This window comes from Bubalus kerabau, chromosome 2 (assembly GCF_029407905.1).
Source record: "Bubalus kerabau isolate K-KA32 ecotype Philippines breed swamp buffalo chromosome 2, PCC_UOA_SB_1v2, whole genome shotgun sequence".
NCBI classification, from domain to species: Eukaryota; Metazoa; Chordata; class Mammalia; order Artiodactyla; family Bovidae; genus Bubalus; species Bubalus kerabau.
The window spans coordinates 99673380-99688510 of NC_073625.1; the positions used below are offsets into that span (position 1 = coordinate 99673380).

Below are 15131 nucleotides of genomic sequence, written 5' to 3' on the forward strand. Positions count from 1 at the left end.
GGGGCACTTTGGAACAGGATGGGCATTTTCCCATCATCAGTGACTGAGAGTGTTGCTGGCATTTAGCACTTGGGAGCAGGAATGCAAAACCTCCTTCAATGTGTGGGACACTCTCATACATGAAGAATTATCTCCTTTAGATGCCAATCATTGTTCCACTAAGACCCACAGAAGAATTTAACCTCTTCATGGGGTGCTCAGAGAGATGGAGTATTTGACCAAAGTCCCAGAATTAGATAGCATAAGAACTAGAACTAAGTTTTGTATAAAGTGTTAACACTGCAAGAATTTTTGCCATCTTTTGCAATTGTCATCAACAGAGCATATACATCTCTATTCTTAGCAGTGACAATTGTCTCTATAAAGTCAGTAAAATTCCTAAGAAAAGAAAAGCCTTACAGTGTGCTTTCTTACTCTGTCTTCAGGAGATGGAGGAAAAGAGAGTGCTTAAGCAAGAAGGTGGGTAGGGGAGGGGGGCATGAAGGATGAGGGTTTTCTTTCTTTTAATGTTGAATAATAATATATTAGCTTGCTTCACTGATTTCATTATAGTAGAGGCTGGTGTGGTAACTCAGTCCCTGAGAACACAATATTAAAGAGACGAAGGTTTGATTTCAGTCCTCCTATGGGCTCATTAGTTTTACACTGAGCAAGTCCTTGTTCTATAATCATAGCATGTCATGCATGCATGTGGTGGTGAATGTCTTAAAAGGCAAGAAGCTGCCAGACATCTCCAGCCTCACTATGAAGAAATAGCTCAACTACTTGTCCCACTGAGCATGGCTTAACGTCAGCCAATATTTCATTTATTTTAACATTTATGGAGAACCTACTGCTTGCAGGGCACCGTGCTAGACGCTGGGGTACTAAGATGAATTAGACACAGTCCATGGCCTCAAGAGCTCAGGTCACCAGGGAGGACAAAAATGCGGGCAAATTGTTCCCATAGAGTTGATATTATGGTAGAGATAAGCTTATTTAGTTATAGAGTAAGCTGAACTAGGAAATTGGTTTTGATTAGTTGTTGAAATGTTTTAAATGACAGTCACACCAAATGCCTTTCTATAAACATATCAAAAGGAAGAGAGTTTATTGTTGTCAAAATAACTGTCTTCTGTCACAAAGTTGCACATTTGTCTATCTTATTTTCAGATTTGGGATGTATACAGAATAAGACAGTCTAAGTGTCACCTGAATACTAGCTGGGTGTCCTTTGGAATGTTACTTATGTTCCCTAACCCTCGGTTTCCTCAACTGGAAAACATAAGTATCCTTGCCAGTAAGGATACTTATACCTCTGAGTTTTGTTGTAGGAATGGAAGGAGATAATATGAATGCTTTTTACATGTTATATGTGATCAAACCACTTTCTCTTTCCAGAAAGACTACACTTCTCAGCCCCACAGTAGCTAAGGAGAGAATTTGACTAGTTTTCACCAATAGAATCTTACTAAACGTGATATCACTCCTAGCCCCAGGCAGTTAAAGTGTGTGTACTTTCTTCACAAATCATTTTTTCCCCTGTGCAGCAACACTGGAGGACATGCATTCCAGATGGCCTGAGGACAAAATTGAAGAAGGCGGTCTAATCTGTATTGGGCTTGGTGTGAGCAAGAAATAAATGCCCATTTTATTGTCACTAGGATTTTAATGTGTATGTTACTGTAGCAGGGCTTGTCTCATACTAGCACGTTGCAGATGTCAATTATTATTTTGAAATACACTATCATATTTAGATGGTCCCACTAGTTGGCTGTCCTGTGACTATTTACTGCACAGCCTCAGGATCAACACTTCTCAGAGCACTCATTATTCTATCATTAAAATATTCTCCTGGATACTGAACAAAACAAACCTATATGACCTTCCATCTCTCACTTTGGTTCTCATTTTTCCCCCTCTTTGAATGCTAACTTCAGCATATGTGCTGAAACCCTTTCTTAATGAATGCATCTGATAGCCTAAAAAGTTAATATTCCAAATAGGTGATAGATTTCAATTTACCAATTTTATTCATGTCAGAAACTGTATTTTTAAGAGCCTCTTAGCTAGACCATAAAGATGTTTATTATAAAATGTAAAGGACTTCCCTGAATCTGAAGAGACTCGTTGCTTAAGGGGAAACTGTCAAAATGGTATCTTTCAGACTAGAAAGATTCATTTTGATATATGGCAAAACCAATACAATATTGTAAAGTTAAAAAATAAAATTAAAAAAAAGGAAGACTCTTAACACAAGAGCATTTACTGTAGTGTGCACCACAGATGAAAACAGAATACTCATCATAGTAATTCTTTTTCACTTTTTTATAGAAGCCCTTGTTACAGACATCAGAAGTTGAAAAATACACAAATAAAACCTGTGTACAATTAGTACAAGAGGATAGAATCATAATACTCTGGAAGTAACTTACCTGTTCTACATTTTGGCTTCTAGTAACAAATTCATTACCAACTTTGATTCTAGGATGGATCAAGCCCTTCACCAGCTCAGAGGAGTTAATGCCCATGAGGAAAGCAGCCTTGCCAGCACCTGGTCAGAAGAAAGGAAGGAAAAGAAGAAGAGAAGGAGGGAGGGAGAGAGGGAGAGAAAAAATAGTAAGAGAAAAGAGGGAGGAGGGGAGAAGAAGGAAAACATTGTTAAAATTCAATCTCCACGTGCTCCCAATAGACAACCCAGAAGATGGAAAGATGGTGTAGTTAGAATGATGTAGCAAGGTAAATTGTAGTTCTGAAATAAATTCATGGACCCTAAGTGATCCTAAAAGACTCTATTACTTGTAAATGCAAATCAAAATCACAGTGAAATGCCACTACACACTCACTAGAATGGCTATAATCAAAAAGACATGAGTGTTGGTGAAGAAGTGGAGAAACTGAAAACTTCATTCCCTCCTAGAATGTAAAATGGTACAGCCACTGGAGGAAACTGTTTGGCAGCCACTCAGAAGTTAAACATAGTTACTGCAGGATCCAACAATTCCACCCCGAGGTATATATCCAAGAGAAATAAAAACATATGTTCACACAAAATAGTTGTACACAAATGTTCCTAGCAGCATTACTCACAATGGTCAAAAAAAGGAAAAAACACAAATGTTCATCAACTGATAAATGGATAAACAAAATGCAGGATATTAATTCCACAGAACATTTTTTTAACTACAAAAAAGAATGAAGTATTGATGTATGCTGCAACATGATTGAGGGTTGAAAACATCATAGTAAGTGAAGAGGCCAGACACAAAGGCCATATATTATATGATTTTATTTATATGAACTGTCCAGGATAGGTAAATCTAGAGAGACAGAAAGTAGATTTGTAGTTGCCAGGGGCTAGGGGAAAAAGGAATGGGGAGTATTTACTTTTGTATACAAGATCTCTTTTGGGGGGTAATGACATGTTAGTCAAACCACCTTCTGATTATGCCCAAACTCACTGAACTGTATATTTTAAAGAATAATTTTATAATATGAGAATTATAGCCCAATTAAAAAAAATCCATTTCTTGATATTGGCTCTCTTCTGAAAAGAATTGTTCATCTGAAGAGGATGAAAATCATATTTTCATTATTTGCCTATTTTCCCCTTCTACGTATATATTTGTAGCTCCTTTCAATGGAACCAGAACTTGGACCATATATTTGGGTAATTCAAGACCTATCAACAGAAGCCAGGACACTTGCCCAGTATCTCTCATACACTGCTCCTCTTCCTGTGAGTCTCTGCCCCACAGTGCCCTCTGCTGCCTAACAAGAAGACTTACAACCCACACAATTATTCCTATATAGAGTGCTATTTTCATTTTCTAAGAAATGAAGAATGAGTGTTATCAGAAGGAAAAGTAAATAAGCATGTATCACATCAGTTGTTAAAAAAAATGACAATAACACGAAATAATGCCACAGGTGAGAAGCTATAAACACATTTTAAACTGCATGTTTTTTTCAGTTATCAAACAAAAGGAATATTTTACTCAGTTGAAACCTCTCTGCTGTCTCCCATTTTAAGTGAATCCTGAGATATATATCTGATGTAGTCATTCCATAAAGTTAATATCTTAGAATAGAAGGAAATGCAGTCTTTCCTTACTTCATTAAGAAGTACAAAATCTCCTGAGCAATGACCACAAATAAAGAATAAATTAAAAACAAAACACAATTAAATAGCTATATGTTATCTGTATTAACAATATCCATTTCCTTTTTGTGGGGCCTTTAAAGTTTTCACAAAGACTAGAAAAGCTTGAAATGTTTGATTTATTTATTAACTAAAGGAAATAGAAACCGACCACTCCAGTATTCTTGCCTAGAGAATCCCATGGACAGAGGAGCCTGGTTGGCTATGGTCCATAGGGTCACAAAGAGTCAGACACAACTGAAGTGACTTAGCATACAAAGTCAATATATATTATACATTCTAGAAATGTATCTACAAATTCTACATCTACTCCTAATCAGTGATAATGGCCTAGGAACTCCATTGCTATGAAATCTTTCAGAATGCAAAGAAAGACTGTTTGGGAAAATAAGTGGAAAAATCAAAAGTAGAGCAGACATTCCGATCCTATACTGAGTTATTCTTGTTAAAAGCACCATGTTTGGAGACAAAAGCCTGATTATTTCAAGTTGAAAAGCCAAGGGGTCAGAATAAAAGACTTTTTGAGCCAAAGGAGAATTTAAAGAGCATCTAACCCAAAATGAAAATATTTCAAAGGAAGGGAGAAATGTAATGTGCCTGATGAATCTGAGTGGAGCTGAACAGTAACCAATGATGTGAAAAATGAACAATTCCACAATATCCGTCCAGGAAAAATAGACAGGACTTCAGCTCTCTATGCTTTGGAAGCATTCAGATGGACAAGATAGGTAATAATAGTATCAATTTCACCAATCTTTTTCCAGTGTTAATGACAGTTCTTTGAGTCTATTTTCATCCATGAACAAAGGAAACCCAAATTCTCTGTAGTATCCCACCTTAAGCTCTGACAGAAATAGCCTTCAATGTTACAGAATTATTTCTCTCCCACTCCAGAGACATTCAAGGATCTGCAGACAGAGTAGTGTGCCTTGAATTTATTCCAAAGGTGTACATTAAACATCACATGTTATTTATCTTTTTTTAACCGAAAATAACAGTGTCATGTTCCCCTCCTCAAAATTACTTCCTTTGCATTAAAAGTTTATAGTGTTACAACCTAGATGAAAATAGTTTAAATTGGTGAAAAAACATCCTTCTAACATTCAGGAGATGCCATCATGAAGACAGCACCGCCTGTAAACATATGTTCATTGTGTGACCTGATGTATTCCAGAAGAAGCTTTATAAAAATCCCACCAAAATAAACATCATTTTCTAGGACCCGGTGGATAAAACCATGAATTTTAACCAGGTTGTATCATCTTACCTAGGAGAGGTTTAGCTAGAAGGGTTCTCATCACTGGTGTGGATCAGGATCAGAGTTCATAAAAGAACAAAGTACTTGCTCACTAGAGGAGGTTAGGGTTTATTTTTTAGCATTTCACCAGGCAATTCTGATACACATGAGGGTACGAGGGTTGGAGAACAGTCCTCAACCTTGGCTGCACATTGGGGTCACCTGGCAAGTTGTAACCACAAACCCTGATGCCTGAATCCACCCTCAGAGATTGATTTCCTTTGGTCTGGGTAAGGCCTGAGCTTCAGGAATAGAAAAGCTCCCCTGATGATTCTAATGTGCAGCCAAGTCTGAGAACTACTCTCTAGAGAATGGTATCCAGATTTGGTAAGTATTATTAGAAGATGGAGAGAACAATTCTGATGGCACTTGAAAACAGATAAGGAAGTAGAGAAAAACAAAGGGACAATTCTATCCCGGTACAGTCTGATGTATAAATAACAAGATATAAAGACAGAAACAAAATCCAGTTTTCTCAAATCTCAATATGGGAATGTGAAAAGGGGTTTTGAAAATGACCTTCAATTCATCTTATATGTAAGGTTATAATGTGGTTTCTGAGCTGTTCACCCTTTCTTAATTTATTGAACAGTTTCTGAGCACTTGCTATGTGCAAGGCCTGGTACCAGATGCTATGGTAAGAGGACAGATAAACAAGACAAAAATCCTTGACATCAAGGAGTTTATAATTCATGACAGTAAATAAAACAGGCAAAAATAGCAAGTTCATAAAACAACTGTCTATAAAGAGACAAATTATGAGTATCATCAAAGTTTGAAAGAGAGAGAAAGATCTCTTTTGGACTGCATAAACAGAGAAGATTTCAAGAAAGAAACAACATTTGGTCTGAGCCTTGAAGGATGAGGAGGGTTTTGATGGGCAAATATGGGAGAACAAGCATTTCTAAGACAGAGAACAACATGACTCAAAAGTGCAGAGGCGGGCAGTGCAGTGATGGTCAAAGATGGCAGATTGGACCAAGAAGTTAGAAAGTGAGATAAACAGAAGAGCATGTGACTTGTGGCCACAGGAGACAGCTGATATCTCTGGAAGGTATTATTTAAATAATAGGGATATATTAAAGGGGCTTTTAGCAGAGAAATGGCAAATTAGAACAGCAAATTAATCAGCATGGCAAATTAATGGCAAATTAATCAGAAAGATTAATTTTGTGGAAGTGTGGAAGGCAGATCAGAGGGAGGCAATTACAGAAAGTGAACCTACTGTGGGACAGTGGAGTGCAAGGGGCTGAAAAGTCTAAACTAGTAACAAGAAAGAGCAAAAGACTGAGAAACATGATGAAGATGTTTCTAGCCTGAGAAGCAGAGAGAAGGACAGCACTGTGAATATGAATAGAAGAGTCAACAGCGAGACATCACTTGAAGAAGATGATACACTGAGTTTTTGCCATGCAGAGTTTAGGGTAGCAGAACATGCAGTAGAAAGTTAGAAATGTGGGACTTGAACTCAAGAAAGAGGCAAAGCTAAGAATGTCCCCTTTGGTTTGGGGCCTTTCCTCTTTTCACTTTCTTCTCCATCTGTCCAACTCCTTCAACTACTTCCTAAATGGTTAACTGGAAGAAAATTACCAAGGCTTAATATATTAAGAGCCCTTATAAATCAATAAGAAAAAATCTGTGCCTCAATTTTAAAAATGGGCTAATGATGGAAACAAAAATTTAAAAAAGAAACAATATAAATAGTTGATAACCTACACAAATGTTAGCTTTATTAATACATAAAAATAAAATAAAACCTGGCTAATTGACAAGTGGAAAACAACTGCTAATATTGATGAGTATAGTGAGACAGTCACTCAAATAGAAAACACACACACACACACACACAGGATATGTCCTATGATATTAACTGACTGTCCCTGAGTAGGTAGGATTCATTAACAAATAATTAATTACTACTATGGTAAGTGCTACAGAGCCAGACATTGTATTAATGCCTGGAAATACAGCTGCTGCTACTGCTGCTAAGTCACTTCAGTCGTGTCCGACTCTGTGCGACCCCATAGATGGCAGCCCACCAGGCTCCCCCGTCCCTGGGATTCTCCAGGCAAGAACACTGGAGTGGGTAAAATACAGCAGTTCACACCTAATTAGACCGCTGCTCTTCAGGAGTTCCCATCTGATGGAGACTGGGGAGTAAGACAGCCAATAAAAAGCAGCTATTATGAATGACACAAACAAAAATATTCAGAGTAAGAAGATAGAGAATGATAAGAAGGAGGTGGGGGTCGTCAGGGAAGAGTTTTCTGATAAGGTGATAGCCAAGATGGCACCTTGACAAAGTGAGGGAGTGAGTCATGAGGATACCTGGGAAGAGTTCCAGAGAGAAGGAGGAGTTGGTGAAAAAGTCCTGCAATAGGATTGCTCAAATACTCCCAGAAGAGCCAAGAGATCAGCGGACTGAGTGAGAGGAGTGAGAGACTGGGGAAAGGGTAGGTGAGGGCTCTGCCCCTGACTCCACTGAGGTGGGTGGATCCACACCAAGCAGTTCTGTGACACCAGATGGAAGTCCTACAGTTCAGCACAATTCTGACACCAACTACCTGAGACAGCATCAGATCCCACAGGTTGAGTACAGTCCTATTAATACAAGACTGCTTCCTCCACTTCAAAAGCCAAATGAAAGTCCAGGTTGTTGCTTAGGCTATTGACCAACCAGCTATAGTTTGGAGGTTCCAACGACACCCTACTTGGGTTCAATTAATTTGCTGGATTTAATTTTCAAGGGATTAGATCTGATAGACAGAGTGCCTGAAGAACTATGGACAGAGGTTCGTGGCATTGTATAGGAGGCAGGGATCAAGACCATCCCCAAGAAAAAGAAATGCAAAAAGGCAAAATGATTGTGTGAGGAGGCCTTAAGAATAGCTATGAAAAGAAGACAAGTGAAAGGCAGAGAAGGAAAGAAAAGATATACCCATTTGAATGCAGAGTTCCAAAGAATAGCAAGGAGAGATAGAAAGCCTTCCTCAGTGATCAGTGCAAAGAAATAAAGGAAAACAATAGAATGGGGAAGACTAGAGATCTCTTCAAGAAAATTAGAGATACCAGGAGAACATTTCATGCAAAGATGGGCCCAATAAAGGACAGAAATGGTAGGGATCTAACAGAAGCAGAAGATATTATGAAGAGGTGGCAAGAATATATAGAAGAACTATACAAAAAAGATCTTCACAACCCACATAATCACGATGGTGTGATCACTCACCTAGAGCCAGATATCCTGGAATGTGAAGTCAAGTGGGCCTTAGGAAACATCACTATGAACAAAGCTAGTGGAGGTGATGGCATTCCAGTTGAGCTATTTCCAATCCTAAAAGGTAATGCTGTGAAAGTGCTGCACTCAGTATGCCAGCAAATTTGGAAAACTCAGCAGTGGTCACAGGACTGGAAAAGGTCAGTTTTCATTCCAATCCCAAAAGAAGGCAAAGCCAAAGAATGTTCAAACTACTGCACAATTGCACTCATCTCACACACTAGTAAAGTAATGCTTAAAATTCTCCAAGCCAGGCTTCAACAGTATGTGAACAGTGAACTTCCAGATGTTCGAGCTGGATTTAGAAAAGGCAGAGGAACCAGATATTAAATTGCCAACATCCATTGGATCATCAAAAAAGCAAGAGAGTTCCAGAAAAACATCTACTTCTGCTTTATTGACTATGCCAAAGCCCTTGGCTGTGTGGATCACAATAAACTGTGGAAAATTCTGTAAGAGATGGGCATACCAGACCACCTGACCTGCCTCCTGAGAAATTTGTATGCAGGTCAAGAAGCCATAGTTAGAACTGGACATGGAAAAACAGACTGGTTCCAAATAGGGAAAGGAGTATGTCAAGACTGTATATCGTCACCCTGCTTATTTAACATATGTACAGTGCATCATGAGAAATGCTAGACTGGATGAAGCACAAGTTGGAGTCAAGATTGCCGAGAGAAATATCAATAACCTCAGATAAGCAAATGACACCACCCTTCTGGCAGAAAGCAGAAGAACAAAGAGCCTCTTGATGAAAGTGAAAGAGGAGAGTGAAAAATTTTGCTTAAAACTCAACATTCAGAAAATTAAGATCATGGCATCTGGTTCCATCACTTCATGGCAAATAGATGGGGAAACAGTGGAAACAGTGACAGACTTCCCAAAATCACTGCAGATGGTGATTGCAGCCATGAAATTAAAAGACGCTTGCTCCTTGGAAGAAAAGTTATGAACAACCTAGACAGCATATTAAAATGCAGAGACATTACTTTGCCAACAAAGGTCCATCTAGTAAAGGCTATGGTTTTTCCAGTAGTCATGTATGGATGTAAGAGTTGGACTATAAAGAAAGCTGAGTGCCAAAGAATTGATGCTTTTGAAGTGTGGTGTTGGAGAAGACTCTTGAGAGTCCCTTGGACTGCAAAGAGGTCCAACCAGTCCATCCTAAAGGAGATCAGTCCTGGGTGTTCATTGGAAGGACTGATGCTGAAGCTGAAACTCCAATACTTTGGCCACCTGATGTGAAGAGCTGACTTATTTGAAAAGACCCTGATGCTGGGAAAGATGGAAGGTAGGAGGAGAAGGGGACAACAGAGAATGAGATGGTTGGATGGCATCACCGACTCAATGGACATGAGTTTGAGTAAACTCTGGAAGTTGGTGATGGACAGGGAGGCCTGGCATGCTGTGGTCCATGGGGTCTCAAAGAGTCAGACATGACTGAATTGAACTGAACTGAACTGAATTTGCTAGAGGCTCACAGAACTCAGAAAAAACACTTTATGTACTAAATCAATGGTTTATGATAAAAGAATATAATTCAATAATAGCTAAATAGGAGAGATGCCTAGAGAAAGTTATGGGGAAAGGGTGCAGAGCCTTCACACCCTCTCCAGGGATGCCAATCTCACCAAATTTCCACAAGTTCAGCAACCCAAAAGCTCTCTGAACACTGTGCTTTTAAGATTTCATGGAGGCTTCATTACATAGGCATTGACCACTGGTGACTGAACTTCATCTCCAGCCCCTCTCCTCTGTCCTGACAGAGATGGGACTGAAAGTTTCAACTCTAGGTTAGTTCTTGTGGTGACCAGACCCCATCTATAGGCACAGTCCAAAAGTCACCTTGTTAACATAAAATGTACCTTTATCGATCTCATAACTCAGAAAATTCCAAATTAAGAGCTCTGTGCCATAAACTAGGACAAAGACCAAATATAAATTTCATATTATCAGTCACAATAGGGAGATGGGATTAGAGAGAGATTTGGAGAGACATCAGAGAAGACAAGGAGGCTATACTGAGGATTCGGAGCTTATTTTGAGTAAGATGGGAGCCATCTGTGAGAGGAGGGGATATGGAATGGCTTATACTGTGAAAGGGTCATTGCTGGCTGCTCTGTGCACAGTAATGGGGTGAGGGTGGAGGCGGGGAGATCAGGAAGGAGGCTCTCTGGATTGTCTGGTAAGAAATGGAGGCTTAGGCTAGGTGGTGGCAGTGAACATGATAGCTGTGGATGGTTGTGAGTTTTATGTATGTTTAAAGGTAGAGACAATGAAAAAGAGAGGAGTTCAGGATGACTCTAAGCTACCCATGATTTGAGTCAGGGCAACTGGGAGAGTCCAGTTGACATTTAGTAAGAAGACTGAAAAATGAAGAGTTGGTAGCAGGGGTTACGAAGAGGTGGAGAATTCGGTTGTATACAAGTTGAGTTTGAGATAATCAGCTAAAAAATGAGCAAAGAAAAGTGTCAAGAGTCGAGACCAGCAGTTCTGGAGCAGTTAGAAGTAAGGACGATGAGGATACACCAGCAAAAAAGCTGACAAGGAACCACCAGGGAGATTGGATGAGATGACTTGCTTCATTTGCTTATCTGTATCTTCTGCTTAATAATTATATCCTGCTTTTGTAATAAAAATAATTTTTAAAACTTTGTTTCAAAGCATGGAAAAAGCAAAAAACCAACAACAATGACAAAAATAACAAAAAAAGGCAACAAGAGACCATGAAAGTATATATTAATATGTTGGTACAATGTATATATTATACTAACAATTGACACAACTGAGTGACTGAACAACAGCAGCAGAGTACCTTCTCCCACTGTATTCTCATCTGAGCTCCAGTGTCCTCTTCTCTAAGGGGACTTTTGACCACCCTATCAATAACAACCTTCAATTCGTATTATTCTTTATTCTTTTATTCTGTTTTTTCATTCAGACTTCATGCATGTATTTGTCCATTTATGTATATATTGTCTATCTCCCACACTAGACAGTCAAGACAGAGATGATATCTTGTTCACAGGTATATCTCTAGCACCAGGTACAGTCCCTGAACAGACTGGGCTCAAAAACTATTTGTGAAACAATAGAAAAACAAACAACCCAGTGCAAAAACAGGCAAAGGAATTGAATAGATAGTTCTCCAAAGAAGATATACAAATGTCTAGTAAGTCCATGAAAGATACTCAACATCACTAATCATTAGGGAAATGAAAATAAAAGCACAACTAAGATACCACCGTGCCCATACAGATGGCTCTTATCAAAAAACAGAAAACAACAAGTGTTGGTGAGGATGTAGAAAAACTGGAACCCTTATGCATCACTGGTGGGAATGTGAAATGGTGCTGCCACCAGAGATAAAGAGTATGGAGGTTCCGCAAAAGATTAAACATAGAATAATCATTTAATCCAGCAATTCTACTTCTGGGCATAGACAAAAAATAATAAATGCACAGGCTCAAACAGATATGTGAACACTAGTGTTAACAGCAGCATTACTCAATAGTGAAAAGTAGAAGCAACTCACGTGTCTGCAAATGAACAGGTAAACAAAAAGTAGAATATACATGTGATGGAATATTATTTAGCCTTTAAAAAGGAATGGAATTCTGACACTTACTGCAACATGTTCTGAAAACATTATGCTAAGTGAAATAGACCAGACACAAAAGGACAAACATCGTATGATTCCATTTATATAAAGTATGCATAGTAGTCCAATTCATAGAGGCAGAAAGTAAACTAATGCTTTCTAGGGGTTAGGGGAAGGGAGTAATCGAGAGTTATTGCTTTATACAGAGTTTCAGTTTGGGATGACAAAAAGTTCTGGAGATTAACTGCAATGGTGGTTGCACAACAATGTGAAAGCACTTAATGCCACTGATATGAACACTTAAAAATGGGTAAGATTTTATGTTGTGTATATTTTACCACAATTGAAAATACAAAATTTTAAAAAATATTTGTTGAAAGATTTGAGTGAATATTCTTTTTTCTTTTTGTTTCAGATGCCAGGAATTTTATTAAATGAAGTCATTATGACTATTATTCCTTCTTTTCATAATTGTGATTTTCTATTTTAATGATCATTCTACACAGATCACTCACTATAGATCTTTTTGATAAGTAGGCATGACTATAAATTTTTATAATGAGAATAAAAAGCAAAGGGAAAAGAAGCCATTTTGTTTTCAACTTAGTGAACACTCCAGCTTTAGAACTCTAAAAATCTTTGTTCACACCTTCATTATGTTGCTTTATGCATCTCATAGTGATTTGCTCCTTTTTCTGTTTTTCTCCAGAGTCTACATGCTGAAGGCACAGTGTATCTTAGTCAATCCTATTATCACCCAAGTTTAGCAAATTTACTGGCATCATCAATAATTAATTAAGGAATGTGTCTTATTCTGAGATACAAGGACTCTACAAAAAAATGATGACTGAAAGATATAATATTTGGGGGGCATCAATTGAGGGAAATCACTGATTAATTTCAACATTTCCTAAAAACCAAGAGGTGAGGCTAACTGCAAGGAAAGGGAGTAGGCCTAGGGTCAGGGATTCGAGGCACCTGTATGCCCTGTTTTCAAAAGTAATCCTTACTTTCTGTGCCATCTGCTTCCACTTGCTCTTCTCTGGGTTTCTGCTTAAATTTCATGTTTCCAAAGTGCAGAATGGCTCCAGTGAGTTTATAAGATCCGTACTTCTCATCAGGGAGAAAGCCCAAGATGTCCATGGCTTGCTGTAGAAAGAGAAGCAGATGGCCAAGTATTCATTTGCCTAATGGCTGCAGTAAGCACCTCACCTCCGCTGTGTATCACACCTCCCTCCACTTGTGGGCCATGGGCTGCCTGCCGGAGGGAAGGAGATGGATCACCACAGCCTGAAGTGTGACAGTTCTGTTCAAACTAATTCAAACTGGTTTGAAAGCGCCCTGTTGGCTCTTGGTCACCTGTAGCCTCTTCATCCCTTTAAAAGAGAATTAGGAAGGCATATGATTTGATGTTTAACTCAGTAGTTTTAGAACTCTCCTCAGATGCCTTCTCTCCTGTTCCTCTCTTCTCCCTTCCAATAATCTATCATTAACTGGCTATATGAGCTCAATTATTTTGCCTTTCGTGGTTATGGGATAAAGTAGCACCATATCTGATGGGTTGCTTATTTCTGGGATCCCATATGTTCTCCCATATTTATTTCAGATTCATTTTGACGACTGGCAAAAGGAAGTATTTAAGAAAAGAAGAACTATGTCACCAAAGAACAGCATCCTAAGAAGCCACTGCACATGGTAAGAAGTGTGTTCTCACACACTCCAGGAGGTGGAAATTGGTAATCCTTCTAGTAGTTAATTTAGAATGTATATCGAGAGACTATAAAAATTTCATAATCCTACCTTTTAGAAATCTAGCATAAGATGAATCTGATATACAGGAATGTACTCACCTACAAAGATATTCACCATAGTAGGAAAAAAAACCCTCAACCGTGAGTCTAACAATAGGAGAATGGTTAAATAAACTATAGAACAAATGTCTGATAAAATATTAAGTATCCATTAAATGTTTATGAAAAGTTTGTAATAATACTGAAAATGCTAAACATTAATCAAAAAGCAAACGATATATCAAACAGCATATGTAGAATGATTATGATCCTTGATTTAAAAAAACACCAAAACAACTACATAATAGCAATCCCGAAGAGAAAAAAAATAAAAGAATGAAAACAGTGGTTATCATTGCACTGAAGCATCTTCCTACTTTTCTATATGTATCAAAGTTACTATACTGACAAAATAAATAAGTATAAAACTCTGGACAGAAGCAGTTCTATAGGGGCACCTTCCACTCTCCACCCCTCGGGGAAGGAAGGTCACTTCTCCAGGACCCTTCGGAAGAGAGGAGATCTAAGATGCTTTCTTCCATGTCTCATTGTCATTACCAGACTTTGCTCTGATAACTAACAAGCCTTACATCCGTGGCCAGCAGTTCTTCAGCATCATCTGAGCTCTCCACAGCAACTGTTCCATGAGAGCAAAAGTGAAAGTCAGAGGGATTTTCAGACACCAGGCACACATCTGCAGTGGGAAAACCATCAGTTAAACAGCTTACAGAAATCCACAAGGCTTCAGAAAATAATTGACCAATATTCACAGTTTACTCTTACGGCTTACAGCATACTTGTAAACAAGCCAAAATAAAATCCATATTCTACACCCAAGCCTCTGCAATCAATTTCTGCCCTCTATTAACTTGTCAGTCATGTTCTAATGCCTCCCAAGAGAAGACCAGACAGGCCAAATCGGAAAGCAGATTCAATTGCAGCCACTTGAATTGGTGTGAGGAAAAAAAAAAAACAAACAGATAATGCATGTTGGCAAAACTTTGCAAACAGGAATTTGGCCTAGA

At 38.5% G+C, this 15131-nt stretch overlaps 1 protein-coding gene across 1 annotated transcript in view; it reads right to left on the reverse strand.

Annotated features, from left to right (window-relative positions):
• MYH15 (myosin heavy chain 15) overlaps positions 1-15131 on the reverse strand; it is a 146111-nt gene that overhangs the window by 109203 nt on the left and 21777 nt on the right. Inside the window, exons 10-12 of the mRNA XM_055570077.1 lie at positions 14697-14800; positions 13327-13465; positions 2415-2533 (exon numbers count right to left, since the gene is read on the reverse strand). Coding sequence (XP_055426052.1) covers positions 2415-2533; positions 13327-13465; positions 14697-14800 — 362 coding nt within the window. The remainder of the gene's footprint in view (positions 1-2414; positions 2534-13326; positions 13466-14696; positions 14801-15131) is intronic.